The sequence below is a fragment of the Leuciscus leuciscus genome (genome assembly GCF_965113295.1).
Source record: "Leuciscus leuciscus genome assembly, chromosome: 23".
In the NCBI taxonomy this organism is placed as follows: Eukaryota; Metazoa; Chordata; class Actinopteri; order Cypriniformes; family Leuciscidae; genus Leuciscus; species Leuciscus leuciscus.
In genome coordinates this window covers 14,374,064-14,390,595 of record NC_138747.1, presented here as the reverse complement: position 1 = coordinate 14,390,595, position 16,532 = coordinate 14,374,064, and the positions used below count along the sequence as shown (strand labels likewise).

At 38.3% G+C, this 16,532-nt stretch overlaps 1 protein-coding gene across 1 annotated transcript in view; it reads right to left on the bottom strand.

The window, feature by feature from the left end:
• Positions 1-16,303, bottom strand: part of mapkapk2a (MAPK activated protein kinase 2a) — a 44,132-nt gene extending 27,829 nt beyond the window's left edge. The window contains exon 1 of the mRNA XM_082156146.1: positions 15,619-16,303. Within this exon, the coding sequence (XP_082012272.1) occupies positions 15,619-15,837 (219 nt within the window). The 5' untranslated portion in view covers positions 15,838-16,303. The remainder of the gene's footprint in view (positions 1-15,618) is intronic.
• Between the last annotated feature and the right edge of the window lie 229 nt (positions 16,304-16,532).

Below are 16,532 nucleotides of genomic sequence, written 5' to 3'. Positions count from 1 at the left end.
TTACCACAAAACAAGGTCAAAATGTAAAAAAATGACCACGGCCATGACATTTGGTCATACCACAACAGTTTCTAATTCATGCCATGTTCCAACCTAAAATTTATAACATAATCGTAGAATTTTAAAAGTCTGTCAGCAGCAAGCACAATACCCAAAAAAAAAAAGAAAAAAAAAAGTCACTACATTTAAAATTTAAGCTATGTATTTGCCAGTTTACCCACAGGTGAGGTTCAAGGGTTGGTTTACTACTGAAAAAAAAAAAAATTCGTAGGAGCAAGTACAGCCATTTGTAACCATGTCAGCCACAGCCACTTTCATACATGAAGACCAAATGCAAAAATACCAGGTGTCTCTTCCACAACCTACTTTAAGCTACAGAATGTCATAGCAACCCTCACCAAAGCCACAATACGGATGTGTGAACACCCTGCCTAGGTGGGCGGATGTGACAAGCCTTTTTTTAACATGTCCAGAACAGCTGAGGAATGATTAACATGCCTCTCATGATTATGAAATTTTGGTTGACGATTAATTGCGATACAAATATTTGTGATTAACATCTGTTAAAATCACAACTTCTAAGTCTATTTCAGTGATTTACAAATCCTGGCCACACATTTCTTTATAACACAATCATGCATTTTTCCTCTTCCTGCCAACATGCAAAAAATACTGCCTGTTTATAACCACAAATCATGAATGAGCAGAAAGCTCTTTAATGGCACACACAGGAGTTAACAGAAGATCTGAAAAAAGATTGATCTTTTACTAATAGCTACTCAGCAGTCAAAGGACTCAATTATGATAAATTATAATGGACAGTCGTTTTTCATTTGAAGATGAATGTAAATCCAATACATGCAATTAACAGATCGCATAAAGGGAACCAATTTCAGACACAGCCTTCAATGAGGGTGAATCACATGACTTCCTTGTTTAAAGGGATAGTTCAGGATTTTAGACATGAATCTCTATAGCTTCCCCATAAGCAGTGTGGTGCATTGACCATGACTTACCCCCGACAGCGTCCTGTGAGCCGAGCTCCGGTCCAGTTTTGGTCAAGATGAAATTAGTCCGGCAAGTTTGCTGGGGTCACGTCAATAAAGTTTTTTTCTTCTCAAATCAATATGTGTTCAAAAGAGTGATATATTTGCAGCACAAAACCGCTGTCTATGGAGAGGTCAGACCTCGTAATGGCTTGGCACTATTTTCTTCCCCGTCATATCACTGCGCGCTGCCGCTACCTACAGCCAGCTGGGAGCCGCGCACGTGTCACTTTGTTTACAGCTCGTAAAGAGAACGATAACATGTCTGACTACAGCAGCGACGATGACAACATTGACTTCGACACACAGCCAAAAGGATATCTTTACGAACCTGAATACACAGATGACGAGTTACGCCAGATGGAGTTAGAAAGGACAGAAAGAGAGAGGATGGACAGAGAAGTTGAACAAGTTGAAGCTGGAGCCACAGCTGCTGCAGTGAGACATCGAGTGGCCGACAAATGGTGGTGTCGCTCTTGGTGAGTAGCTATGTTAGCTCGTTCGTGTAGCTGTTCTGAGCACGTAAACACTGCTGTAAACACTGCCGAATAACTGAAAAAGTGGTGTGCGCCTGCGCAGCTCGCAGCTGGCTGTAGGTAGCGGCAGCGTGCAGTGATATGACAGGGGAGAAAATAGTGCCAAGCCATTACGAGGTCTGACCTCTCCATAGACAACGTTTTAGTGACGCAAATATATCACTCTTTTGAACACATTGATTTGAGAAGAAAAAAGCTTTATTGCCGTGACCCCAGCAATCTTGCCGGACTAATTTCATCTTGACCAAAACTGGACCGGAGCTCGGCTCACAGGACGCTGTCGGGGGTAAGTCATGGTCAATGCACCACACTGCTTATGGGGAAGCTATAGAGATTCATGTCTAAAATCCTGAACTATCCCTTTAAGAGGTTGTAAAGGACACTAAGCAATGCGTCACAAGCTTCGTTTTGCAGAAAAATGTCATTGCCTTCAGCCTTTCTGACAGATTGTGTTTTCTGATCATTCCAAAGTGCTTGTGTAAACAAGCTAACATGTCTCTTGACATGTACATACCCTAATCCCTTCCCTTTGGTGACATATTGTTGAAGAGCAAGCTGAAGCTGACTTCATTGACCTGATTGAGTTTATAGGCCTAATACAAGACAAGCAAGTGAGAAGATGGAATAAATTAAAAAGCAATGAATTTTCAACACTTTAATAGTGACACTGTGGGAAATTATGAAACTGAAAGTACAAAAAAAAAAAGCCACTCAAAAGGGAAGACAATTTAAGATTAATTCAAACATAGTTACATAAAAGATATGATAACTTTAAGGTCACTAGCATTTCTTTTTGAACCATAAACTGATCTTTCTTGTTCAATTTTAGAAATATGTTTCAGGGCATGTTGATGCAACAGAGAATACTTTTGTCCTTTTGCTCAGAGGGCATGGCCTAGACAAAAGATAGAACCCAGCAAGGATAAAGTACAGCGGCCAAGAAGTGCAAAACAAATAACAAATCCAAAAACAAAACAACAGATTATAAACACAACGGCTAAAAAACAAAACAACTCAGAAAACACAACGACAATTCGCACGTCAGACAAAACGGAAAAGGTAGGTATATTTTAAGAATTAAATACTTACCACTGATTAAGGACAAATCTGTCAATCAAGACATGCAGAAAGTACAGCAGGCTGCAGCAGTAGACATAAAAAAATATATACACTTGTTTACACTACAATGCACAGGGCAAAGGTGACATCAGAAGAAATATTCATGATTCTGAAGCTGTCCAGAATAATGTTAGACACATGCTTGCATGCTCTGTCACTGACTACATATTTAAAATAATGTAGGCCCTTTTTTACTGGTAAAATCAGACATTTGGCATTATCAGGACCCGCAAATATTCCCCCACAGCATTATTATACATAATATTCAACATTAGAGTAGTTAGGCTGTGTAATGTAGTAATGTCACTGAAATCCTAACATTTCTTTTTCTTTTCTCACATACAGTACACTCACGCTCTCCCGACTCCCGGACTCCATGTCCTGTCTCTGCCTCTATTAATGCACTTACATGATACGAATAAACCATCTAAAATGCTTTGAATCATTATAGTGCTAAAACTAAAAAAGTGATTTAAAGTGAGAGTGCCGCTCCAGCGCGTTTGCGTGTCAAAATGACTATTCCAACACTTTAAAGGGTTCGCAAATGTTTATTTGGTTTTCATTTACTCACTCTCATGTTGTTCTTGTGCATCACACATATCCATATGAACGTCCGTGTTTAGTTTGAGCGTTGTAAATATGTTCATCATATGTGACCCGATCTGGCGAAATGAGTCGGAAGTCGCAACGTTCCATTTTAAGAAATGTGCCGATTATGTGGAAAAACAATGAAATAATATTTTTTATTTTATTTTATTTTTTGTGCTAAATTTCAAAGAACAGACATTCAAAAACAATCTCCTAAAGTTTCGTAGTCCAGATAATTGAGTAAAGGTATTTAAATGACTATTAAAGTTTACAAAGTTGACTAAATTCGCTGGAAATGAATATTGCTTTTCTCAACTCCTCTCCTCACCTCTGAGCATATCCCGGGAATCCCCTCAAACGTCTCTGCTCTCCAAATATGGTGTTACACGTTGTATAGAACCAATCAAAAAGCTTAGAAATGTACACAAACGCTGATCATTTGTCAATGGGAAGCCCCATTTCGACTGACCGGCACGCGATTGGTCCAGCCATCCTCCTGTCAGACTCGCAGCGCTCTGGGTAAACAAGCTAGCAGATCTCCTCAGAAAGATTAAATATTATTCATTTGAGAAATGTCGCTGTCAAAAGAGAGCAAAGTCGCCAAAAAGTCGCCAAAAGCGTTGAACTCACTGGAGGCTTCTAACCTAAGCTCTGCTGCTGGTCATCAAGAGTGGCTAAAGGCCAATTTATACTTCTGCGTCGGGTGCGCGTAGAAGGTACGGCGTAGCATACGCATTAACGTGTACCATACGTCGTACCCTTCGCCGTACCCTGACGCGCACCTCCTCAAAAATGTAACTACGCGTCGCGGCGACGCGGACCGCAAGATCTGTGATTGGTCGGCTGGATAGCATCGCGTTTCCTTCTACGCATTTCCGGAATGATCTTCTGCACTCTGCACCGCCCGCCCGCCATTTTTAAATTCCGAAGATCAGTGAAGAGCCATGGAAATAGACCAAGTGACCGAGAGATTGCTTGAAGAAGTGCGGAAATACAGCCATCTGTATGACTCCTTCAGTCGCCATTGCTCGTAGAAACCTAAACTCAAAACAGCCGCGAGGAATGTAAACACAGTGGAACTGGAACATTAAAACCCACCCGCGCCAACTAGCGTTTCGGCGGTGTAACTGCAGAGCAACACAGACATTCGCAGAAGTATAAATGCTCACGACGGCGTCGCCTACGTGCGTACCCTACGACGTACACTATGGCGTACACTCGACGCAGAAGTATAAATTGGCCTTAAGGCTAGTCAGTGATTTTTTTTAAATCTGGAGACGTGTCATCCCCTCTGATGACAGTGACAGCCCTGTGGTATTTATCGTGTATGGATGTGAGTGAGTGCAATTATTCTGTGAGTGTATTTATCTGCAAGGAGAATCCATTACAATGTGTTTGATTTATTTTAACCCAAAATGTAACTGTTGGTATCTCCGTTATGAACATGTTACACTGTTATTGTGAACTAGCCTACACAAAGATATGATTGCATAGGCTAACATTATTTGTTCTATGTTTCCTTGTCTCTCTGCCTCTCTCACTTTCTCTCTCTCTCTCTCTCTCACACACACACACACACACACACACACACACACACACACACACACACACACAGACACACACAGACACACACAGACACACACAGACACACACAGACACACACAGACACACACAGACACACACAGACACACACAGACACACACAGACACACCCTCTCTCAAGCAAAACTGTAGCACCTCTGTTCAATCTTTCTGATTTTAGTAAATGTTTGTAAAAGTGCCTTTTAAATTATTTATTCAAATAAACATTTTAAAATAATTTGAGCTTCAGCCTGGCATAATAGCATATATTAATGTCTTTGGTCAAATTAAGCTGTACAATAAATAGTTCATCCCTTTAAATGCAATGGATTTTGAAAGATATCAACAAAAAACGGGCAAAAAACTTTAAAAGCGATTTTCTCAGGTTTTCAATTGGAAAAAGAGGGCAGACGACCATAATTCAAATGTGTATATCTTTACAACCATTCAAGGTATGACTTTGACTAGGATATCAGTTGAAAGCTTATGGTCTCCTCTTTATACCAAAATCTCAATTTTGAAGTTTGGGTCACTGTGACTCATTTTGCTGGATCAGGTCACATATAAAGAGCTCATGTCTCTTCAGAAGACTTGGATTAACTGCTTGATTTATTATTTTTATGATGCCTTTATTCACTTTTTTCTGGATCTTTTAAGTTTTGGGGGAAGAGACTTTAAATAGAGGGTCACAAATCCAGAAATCTCTCAGGTTTCACAAAAAAACATTCATTTGTGTTTAGAAGAGGAACGAAAACCTTGTAGGTTTAAAGCAACGAGAGGGTGAGTACATGACAGATTTTTAATTTTAGCGTGAACTATACCTTATAAATACAGTAAGCTACAGTAAGTCTTGGATAAAAAAAAAAACCTCTATAAATATTTTGCGGCAGAGAAACAAGCATCTAGCCATCTTTAGAATTGTGTGTTTGAACTTCCACCTTGCGGTAGCACTGTCATTTCTATGGCATCTCTGTCGAAGAGTAATTAGCTGGTGAAGTGGATTTACTTATTGTAGAGTTAACAAAAGTTATCATGAGCATTGTAATGTTTGAAGCAGAAATTTTTAAACGGGCAGTTCAACAAATCAAAAAAGATGAATGAACGAGCGGTTCATTCATAAATCCACAAGATCTTACTTGAAAGACAGAACACAATGGCCTTCATTTATCAAAAGTGCGTACACCATATTTCCAGCGTACACCCAAAACCACGGTGACTGAGATTTATCAATATGGACGTTGGCGTACGGCAGGCTCAAATCCTACGCCAGCTCAGGAGGTGGTGTACATGTACGCACGTTTTGAGTTAGTGCGGAAATGCGCAGAAAAACTAAAAGATATGATATATTATGACCCACTGTAAAAAAACAACAACATAGTAATTATAAACTTCAGTGTTTATTTTTGTGCAACATGGACTTCAATGTTTAATTTGTGTGACTTTACCAAAGCATTTGATTTGTAGGCATATGTATTCCTTCAGTTGCGAGTCTGTGCGCTACCTGACGTTTCAGGGTTAGGCCCGGCAGGTGCGCACGGACTGGGTTCAGTAATGAAAGGCTTTCAATGACCAAAAAATTATTCAGACTGACAAAATAATAAAAATGACATTCTTTTAAATATAAATAATAATATAAATAATAATAACGACATTCTTCCAAATAACAATAAGCGTCATTAATAATAAAAATCATAATAATAAGAATATTACAAATTGTCATGCAATTATTAATGTGAATGAATGGTACTCCACATCACATCATCATTACTTGTACACCCCAATACATATGACGTGATACGAAATTAAATGCTAATTGTTTCAAAACACGTGCTGTAAAATAATGCATTGTGATAGGTCATTTGCTCATCCAAACAGCTATTTAAACTGGATTTCCATCGTAATTTGGGTCCATATTTTGTTTTTGTGGACGCCTTTAATCCCACTCTTTAAACTCCCAAATAAAACAATTTTGTTTCTTTCCACTTCCCTGGTGATGGTCTCGACCTCCACGTCGGAGAAGTTTCTCTTCTTTGCCATCTTCTGTGTGTCCATGGCGTAAAATCAGGGCGTGGGGGAAGCGGAGACTTGAATATATAGGGGCGTGTTATTCTAATGACGATCGTTTTCTGCCGCGGCATTTATCAAGGGCAGGTATTGCGTACACCTGGATTTCAAAGGTACGCACAGCTTCATAAATCAGGCGGTGAGAGGAGTGTAAGCATAATCTTACGGCAACATATACGCCCGTTTCTACGCAAGAATGATAAATGAGGGCCACTGAGCGCAGCGCTGAAAAGGGGCGAGGCTACATAAGGTCTATATGGCTATAGAGACTAGGCCTATATATGACTAACTTGATGCATATCGTTCACACATCACCGATACACATATAATCTCATTTAAATATCACAATATTTCAATATAACAACATTATTACACCCATAAAGTGAACAGTCAGAAAAAGAAAAAAAAAGGGGGAAAAATAAATAAATACAATATAACAAAATACAATATAACAAAGTTACAATTAAAGGTCTAACAATAGCATTCAGGTACAGAAAAGTAATAATTAAATGTTAAAGAACACTGTATAGTGTTCACTGTATAAATGTAATATATATTAATCTTTGTTATAGATCTATCGTTGTTTTTAGTTGTTTGACAACATTAATGACAAACAGCAGCAGGGGCCTGTACCATGAAGGTAGCTGAACAAACTCGAGGTTACAGGATTAGTTTTGAGTTGACAAAACCAAACCGATGCAATCAGGCTTTATTGGTACCATGATGCAGCTCATCAACTTTCTCTATCAACTCAGGCTTTGATCCTTAAGCTATGATTACCCCACGCGCGCGTGCACATAAAAGAGTGACGTCGACACTGAACAACCAATCGCGGGTAGAGCGAGAGCGATATATTTTTCCGCGGAGGAGCAAGAGATAATCATTCAGAATTACGATGACTTTAAATATGTATTTCAAGCTCGAAACAATACGGTCTCTGCTGCCAAAGCAAGAGAAGACTGTTGGAGAAAGATTGCTGATTGTTAATGTGCAAGTTAAACAAATACGTTCTATATTTATGTAAAATTATGTATGTGTAGCCTATATGTGTAATATAGCCTATAGCCTATTTTTATAATATATAAAAAATGATACATGCACATTTTTTATATATTATAAAAATAGGCTATATTACACATACATACATAATTTTACATAAATATAGAACGTATTTGTACTACTAAGAAAGCTAGGGAATCCTATCATAAGATTAAAAGAATAATAATAAAGATTTAAAATAATTCTTAACATGTAATATATTGTATAGTACATTTGTGCAATTTGCTTTTTTTTTTTTATAAAAAAATGTGTTCATGTGATGTCACCCTATCAATATATCTTACCGGCAATTTTATAAAAGCCCTCTTTTATGGACATGGCCGATAAATGTCCAGGGAACACTATTAATGAAACTATTCATGTACTCCTGCAGAGCGAGGACCACCTTACAAATGGTTCGACAAACCGTGTTTTCCCCTATAGCTTCTGTGCATCACCCACCGTGCAGGAATGTACCACTTGCAACAAAAAAAAACGCAATACCATTTGCGGTACAGTAAGTGCATGAATTCGACGTGTTAAATTCTTTATGTGCGGCTCAAGAAGTTCGCAAAGATAAGACATTCCTTCCGCGGAAAATCTGTAGGCTATCTTTCATACAAGTAACTATCAGGAAAGGCAAGGGGATTTTGTCTGGCTAAAAACTCTTTCTCTACGAAGTGCTCGTCAAACAATTTGCGCTGAGATGTCACAGGATTTGGAAGAAAAGGTGAAGTCATTGCAACAGACACTGGGAATAAGTTACGTCACCTATATGTTTCTTTGCTCTCAGCTGATTGGTCAAACTTCAGTCTGAGATCTTGAATCCAGAACATAACCTGCCCCGGAGCAGGTTAGCCGTGCAGCGTAAGATACCGTGGCAACGAACACCGATTAAAGCCGAGCTACTTTCATAGTACCTAAAACCAAGGGTTGGCGGAAACTAAACTGAAACATAGCTGGCTAGCCACCTAAACCGGCTTCATGGTACAGGCCCCAGGTATTTATAGGCTGTTGTCACATCAGACCTAATGCACGAATCCAATGATACACATCCAATTTTGTTTCTCAACTGTTTACATTCATTTAAGACATAATCAACTGTTTACGAGAATACTTGCAGATATGGGTATTTTGACAATTTTGTGTGTACGTGTCCATTCATGCGAAAGACGACAAAAAAGATAAATCAATTCTGTGTTCGAGTGCAGTCTAAAACACATCTCTCTGTGTGTGCGGCTGTGCACACAGATAGAATGGAGTACCGATCGAGTTCTTTCACCTCTTATCGAGCTGGAATTGTTTAAAATCGCTTGAATGTGTAAATTGGCAAGACAAACGTGCAAATTCCACTTACTCACATGCAAATGATAAACGTTCACTCTATGATGGTTAAACTTTGCAATCAGCGAATCACGTGTGCATAACCGGCAGGCCTGATCTTTATGGATCACAGATAAACTACGATCCGTTACACCCCTAAAATTAGGCTTTACCTGGCTCACTGGCACTATTTTTTTCCCTCTGATCTAGACATGTGCCGGTATTCGGTAATGCGATAAATCGCGGTAATGAATATGCACGATATTGTTATCGCGGGCACTTCAAAATACCGTGAAAAATAATAGATCCGAATTTAGATTTTTAGAACGCGCATTAGCTTATTTTCCATCAACCGCTTAAACAAACTGCGCAAAACACGTGCGCATTCTGATGTAAACAATCGCCACGTGTATAAGCATGCGGCCGGTGCGCACTTCTAGTCTAATGTAAACAGTCCTCACATGGAGAAGCAGCATGGCGGAAGGAGGAACGCCGCCGCCGATCTATCCGGATCCATCCCGCTTCTAAAAGCAGAGCTGCCAACTCGACGCATTCAGCGCGAGACTCCTCATACGCTCACGCCACACATCCGTTTTCTCACGCAGAGAAAAATCGCGGAGCAAAGAGGACACGAAGACCGTCAAACAAGACAGAGCAGGTTACTTTTGATATGAAACAGTAGAACAATTGTGTCACAGAAAGTTACATTTAAACTATTTAATGACCAGCAGCATGTTAGATGACTAAAACATATAGATAAAGAGGAGTATTTTGCTGAATATGTGCACTGCACTTTACATATTTATTATATTTTTACTTGTGTCATTACATAATTGTTATTATAATGAAAACCACATTATATTTGATTTAATTAGTTATTTGTAACCTTTAAAAATACCAGCTGGTTACATAGCATTATGTGAGATATTTTTTTTCATGAGAAAAAAATAACGTGGGCTATCTACTGTAGCCTTCCTAATATTTATCCAAAATAAGTCAATATTGAATCAAGATTTAAATCAAATCCCAAGTATTGAATTGAAATCGTTAAATTTGTGTTAAGCAATACAAACAGTAGCCTACCAGTCATTGTACCATGTAATCATTGTAACATGTTGTCACTAAACTTAATAAAATTCTGTTTAGTTACCAAATGTTTTGACAATCACAATTACACCTTGTGATGCAAGTTTTATTTTATTTTTTACATCCCCCCCAAATCCATCTGTTTCTCATGTGCAATTCAAATACCGTGATAATACCGTATACCGTGATAAAAGATCACTCAGTTAATCGCAGCATGAAAATGTGATACCGGCACATGCCTACTCTGATCTCAGCTTTCTCATGTAATGAGAAAGGAACATTAGTTTGTCCACGTTGTCAGGGAGAAGTGAGCTCAGTGTCTTGCTTTTAAAGCTGGCCTTTGAGATGGCATGGACATGGAAAATAAGTTAAACATGTTGTGCAGTAAGCACAGTACTAATTCAGCTTCCACACTAAGCACAAACACTTGGATATGCGCCTTCTTTTAGCACATATTTAGGTCAATGTTAACGTTAAAGAGAGTGGCCATATAAAGTGGGTAACGTTAGGCATGATAAGTCAAGTTTGAGGTTACACATCACCTTTTCACAGACATACTTTAATCTCTAGAAATGTTCCCACATTTTGGATTTAGTTGTTTAGTCAACTATTAGGGGACAGCCATAATGAAATGCTTTATATTTTTTACTTGAGATTAACAATTTGTGGCCTAATGGTTAGAGAGTCAGACATGTACCCCAAAGGTTGCACGGTTTGCAGTCTACTCACAGCTCCTAATGTGTGTGTACTAACTTGGATGGGTTAAATGCAGAGAACAAATTTTGTCTAAGCTAGCTGTAATCTATTCTACAGACTAGGTCTAACATCCATGCAGAATTTCCTTCAAAATCAGGCACACATCCCAAATCAGACACAGGATGGACTTTGGGTTAACTCATATAAATGTTTGACTTTTTTTTTACACTAATAATAAAACAAATCTGGTAGGATCTCAGGGCACACTGCACCTGTTGTCTTTAGTGTTTGGGTGTTCTTCACAAATACCGCTCACTTAAACCAAAGGCTGCTTTGATATTACTAACAATTGTGTTTAAAAACAGCATGCATACTATCCCTGAAATAATTTATATCTCATCAAAAACACAAACAAACTGCAAATCATAATAATTTTATTATACTGAAACAGACAGCATAACAAAATGAAAGTTACTTTCTGAATCTGAGCTATCGATATTCGGCAGTGATATTATATCAATCTGATTAAGAGAGACAGTTAGACAGGATATCCTCAAATGAACCTCACTGTTACTGATCCCACGGACAGAAAAAATAAAGCACCTGAGAACAGGCACCATGTGGCATTTAATCCTCAACTTAATCAGCAAAATATATCAGAGGTTGCACCCTAGGCTTGTATGTCTGATGCAGGGATCACAGAGGAATACAATTTGTTGAAGAAAAACATCAGAAGTGATTTGTTCTGTTTATCTCTGAAAAATCTTGGAACTCCATGTCAGTCAGTTTACTTAAGATGTGTTGGTATTTGCACACAACATGCTAATAAACACATAGAATGGGTTAAGCATAAAAAAAGGGAAAAAAAGAAGCATGTTTAAAGGCTTTTGTTGCAAACATGTCTCCCGACAGAACATCGAAAGAATTTTGCCTTTAGAACAGAACTGCAACTGGCTTTGAACGCAGACTTTATAGATACTTCACAAGTTTAAACCTGCACATTCATGAATTAAACATCACAGTGAGTCCTCAAAGCGAATTATTCCTTGGCTTGAAAACAAGACCGTTCTTTTCTTCCTCATGTATCAAATTACACAAAATGATGATACCTGTGGATCAAGCTGAACATTTAACACAGATAAAGTGGGTCACAAGCACGAGTAAAAAAAAAAAATAAAAAAAATAAATAAAAAAAAAGCCAATTTCTCAAACACAAGGAAATGCACTGTTAACAAAATTGTGCTCAGTAGTGGACTGGACAGCTCCTCGGGTCAAACTTATTTTACTAATGGGTATTTTACTATATAGGCAAGTCAGCTATGACTCAATTTTCCCCCAAACATACAGATCAAAAGCAAGCTGACACACAAACACAATTCACAACGAATATCTGTGTCCATAACTCAGATCATAAACTCCAAACTCCACGCTCCAAACTGCCATCAGCAGCAATCTCATGCTTCACAGTCCCCCACTCTTTTCCTGCCTCCCACAAGTGTGCAATGGTCCTTTGCAGCTACAAATAGCCAGGCCGTGTGTGGTGATGAATGTGGGGCTGAGCCAGATCTGTCACCGGAGAGCACAGAGATCATTCAGCACGATGACAGAAAGCCAGCCAGGGTGCTGACATCATCAGTGGCCCTGGAAGATCAACAGGGCTTTCCTTCAACATATAATCACCCTATCCCACCAAGCTGAAGCAAAATCAAATGCTGGATCTTACAGTAGTGCCCTTCATCTATCTTTGTGATTATAATCACAGCAACATTTTGGGGAGACAAAAAAAAAAGACCTCAGCCAAATAAATGTTATAAAGGGGTGAATGAACACCTCCACATTTCTACTCTGCTGCTATAGCAGCACAGACAGTGAGTGGGAAGAGGCCAACCACAGAAGTGGATTGTTTTAACCTTTGAGACATACATTTTTGCCCGAAGTCTTGTTGACTGCCTTTTAACTCAAAACGAATGGGTCTAAGTACTGCTGTTGTGATTAATCATAATTCATTTTCGATTTGAAAACAAGATAATCGAGGTAAAAAGATTATTGGGCCACTGCCACATTCCGTCTAGCGTACCTTCCTTTTATTCACAGTGGCGTGCTTTCATTCCTCCCTAAAAGCCCAAACTTAACATCCAAATCAGCCAAATTAGCGAGTGTTGTAAAACGCCTACCGTTGCTAAACTGCGGGACGTGCTTGATATTAAGCACTGTTATTAGCGCATTAAGCCGCAAAAGAGACTGTTCACCCTTCTTTCTGTGCCCAGAGCCAAACGTGGCAAATGAGCTTTGTATAGGCTACACACCTAAACCAGTACACACACAAAAATGCCTTTTTGGAGAGTATTCATGTAAACACAATGGGTCCTATGTCTTAAGTAAACATACACAGTAAACACATGTACCAGTATATTGGATCCATGCATTAGCCTAGCTCTTAAAGTGACAGATGCCTAATAAACCTGCTGCAGTCTGTCATTAATGATAAACAACAAATGACAAAGGAAAATCACTCACTGATCATGACTGAATAACTTGAGTAGCTTTAATAAGGATGAATCTAGGCTTATATTTAAAGTGTACAGTAAGACTATGCAGTGTTAAATGTAGTGTTATTTTATATTTGATTATGAATTGATTGATTTTTTTTTTATTTAATCTTCAATATATTATTCCACTATTAGTAGCCTACATCTTCCTGAAAAACTTTAAAAACTTTATTTAATTTGTATTTTTGTTCTGTTATATTTATATATTTATTTCTTTGTTCTTATTATTTTAAGGGCCTTTTTCTTATATCAGTTATCCTATTAGTTTTTGCTGAAAAATGTATTATTGTGAAGTTTCACTGATATTTAAAATTACTAATTTTGTGAAATAAGACTTTGATCACCCACCAATAATCATGTTAAATAATCATGATTTCAATATTGACCAAAAAATTATAATGATTATGACTTTTGCTATAATCGAGCAGCCCTAGGTATAAGTAGAAATAAAATACAAAACACAATCACTTTGAAAGAAGCAGAAGTCATCACAGTTCTACTGATAAGACTTCACATAAGACTAATATAATGGAAATATGGAAGTATATTTTATCATGATGTGAGGTTGTGGTGAGCAGAAATCAAGGGTAAGGTAACAACAATACAGAGCTATAGCTACAATTAGAGATGGGCCATGTAGTTAAGCAAAATACTTTTTGTGTAATGATATAGGCTAAGGCTACTGTGCATTGTTAAAACAACTTTTGAATTTGATGTTGATTTTATAATTAACAGCCATAACTGTTCAAAAACATCATTTATGTTAATTAATTAATTTAATTTAAGTGACATTAATGAGATAACATGCTGCGTTTTTTGAATTATTACAAAAAATGCACACAAAAAGGTAAAATATAGGCTATCCCTGAAAATCTATTCCAAGGTGGGAAATGTTGACCCTTAATAAATAAATAAAATGTCTGATAAATAATTTCTCATTTTGATATGGCATGTAAATATATATGGCATGTAAATATATATGGCATGTAAATATATATGTGTGTGTGTGTGTGTGTGTGTGTGTGTGTGTGTGTGTGTGTGTGTGTGTGTGTGTGTGTGTGTGTGTGTGTGTGTGTGTGTGTGTGTGTGTGTGTGTGTGTAATTTTGCCTACATTTTATCGGACTGTAAAGAGGAAGATGGGAGGAAGCAGCAATGGGATGAAAAAGTGGAAAGGACCTCTCGGGTTGCCCAAAGCATTACAAGACCATATTTCAGAGCACTGACCACAAGGCTATGGCTCCAAACCTGACAATTTTAACCACATGCCCAAACACATGTACCCTAAATGATACCTGATAAGTTTAGTATGCAAACAGTTAGGTTACTAGGAGAACATGTGGGACAAAATAACTCAAAGTCAACCAAACACAGGCCACTATTACAAACAACCAAAAAAATAAACATAAAAAAATGTCACCTGCCAACTTCATCAACATACTACTCTGTGAACTGACACACCCAACAGACCAAAACCAGATCCACCTTCCTGTTTTTGCGTAACTAGGAGCGGATTTGCGTCAATCCAGATGAAATAAATACTCCTGATGGAGGGGGAACGTCTTATGTCATTCTCTGCCCTCTCCTCCAAGCCATTCTGCCCAATACAGTCGTTAATATCAAAGGCCAGCTGGAACAGGAACCTGCCACCTGGTTCTTAATAAAACAGATGGCTTTCTAATTTCCATTGTGCTCTTAAAATGAATGATTAACTCAATCCCAAATCACTGTGTACTCTGGAAGAACACCTGTAGAAAGCTTACCTGATTACTTTTAAATCCCTTAAACATAACTCACAAAGACAAACACTCCAAATGAAGAATAAAACACTGGTTTTAGGTTTTATGAATATGAGAGAGTGGACAGATGGTCTTTTAAACAGCTAAAGAATAATTCTGACGTGTGTTTTACTTATTAAAAAGCACCCAAAAAACGATAAACCCCTAAACATGTTCATAAGGTTAAACAGCAGATTTATAAATGTCTCAATCTTACCTTTAAAGCATACTTTTCCCCACTCCTCTTGTGAAATATCTCCAGAACCCTGCCATTGATGCCCAGTCCCAGGACCTGACTTGTGACCTTGTAGTCGTCGATTATGGCATTTTTCTTGATCTGAAGTGAGGCTTTACCCAACATGAATTGGGCTGGATTCTGTTGTTGCTGCTGTTGCTGGTTTGGAAACTTCGGCGGACTGTTGGCGTTAGTCAACATTTCCCACCTCTTTTCTTCCTTTACTTAAACAACTAACGTTAGCTACTTCTCCCGAACTTCAGTCCTTCTTTGGCAACACCCAAGGCGAAGATTTGCCTCAGAGAGCTCGACTCCAGGGACATAAACTATGTTTAAAAGCAATAAAACTGACACAAACCCTCTGACGCGCCGTTATTTCGGTTTCTTGGTGACTAACGTTAGCTAAGCTAGCTAATATCCATGTCGTTGGTCAACCCACCAATTCAGGGCTCGGATAGTTAAAAGGTGACTTACATAAACTCACTTCAAGGTTAAAAGACTTCGAAATGTCACCGGCTATTTGAAAGAGCCGCCGAACGAATTAAAAACACAAATGTAGAGTTAAAAAGTCGGTAATAACATGCGCTGTAACACTAGTCTTCTGCGAGAAGCGCACTGGCCTTTCGCGACTTTCGGCCAGCCAGCGTCTTACTGCTCTGACGTCATGGCGGAGTTCGGAATGCCTGATTTCTTAAAGGAGCCATCACCGTCTGAAAATGCCGGTAAACTGAACATTTTTAAATATGAAATTATTAATATATGTGAAATTGTGAATATTAAATGTTAAACTATCGACTATAAATATATGCTCTGTTCTGCACTAAAAAAAAAAAAAAAAAGGCGCGCGATGTTGCCATAGTAGGCAATGCCTTTGTTGACAGCATTCGAATGAAGTT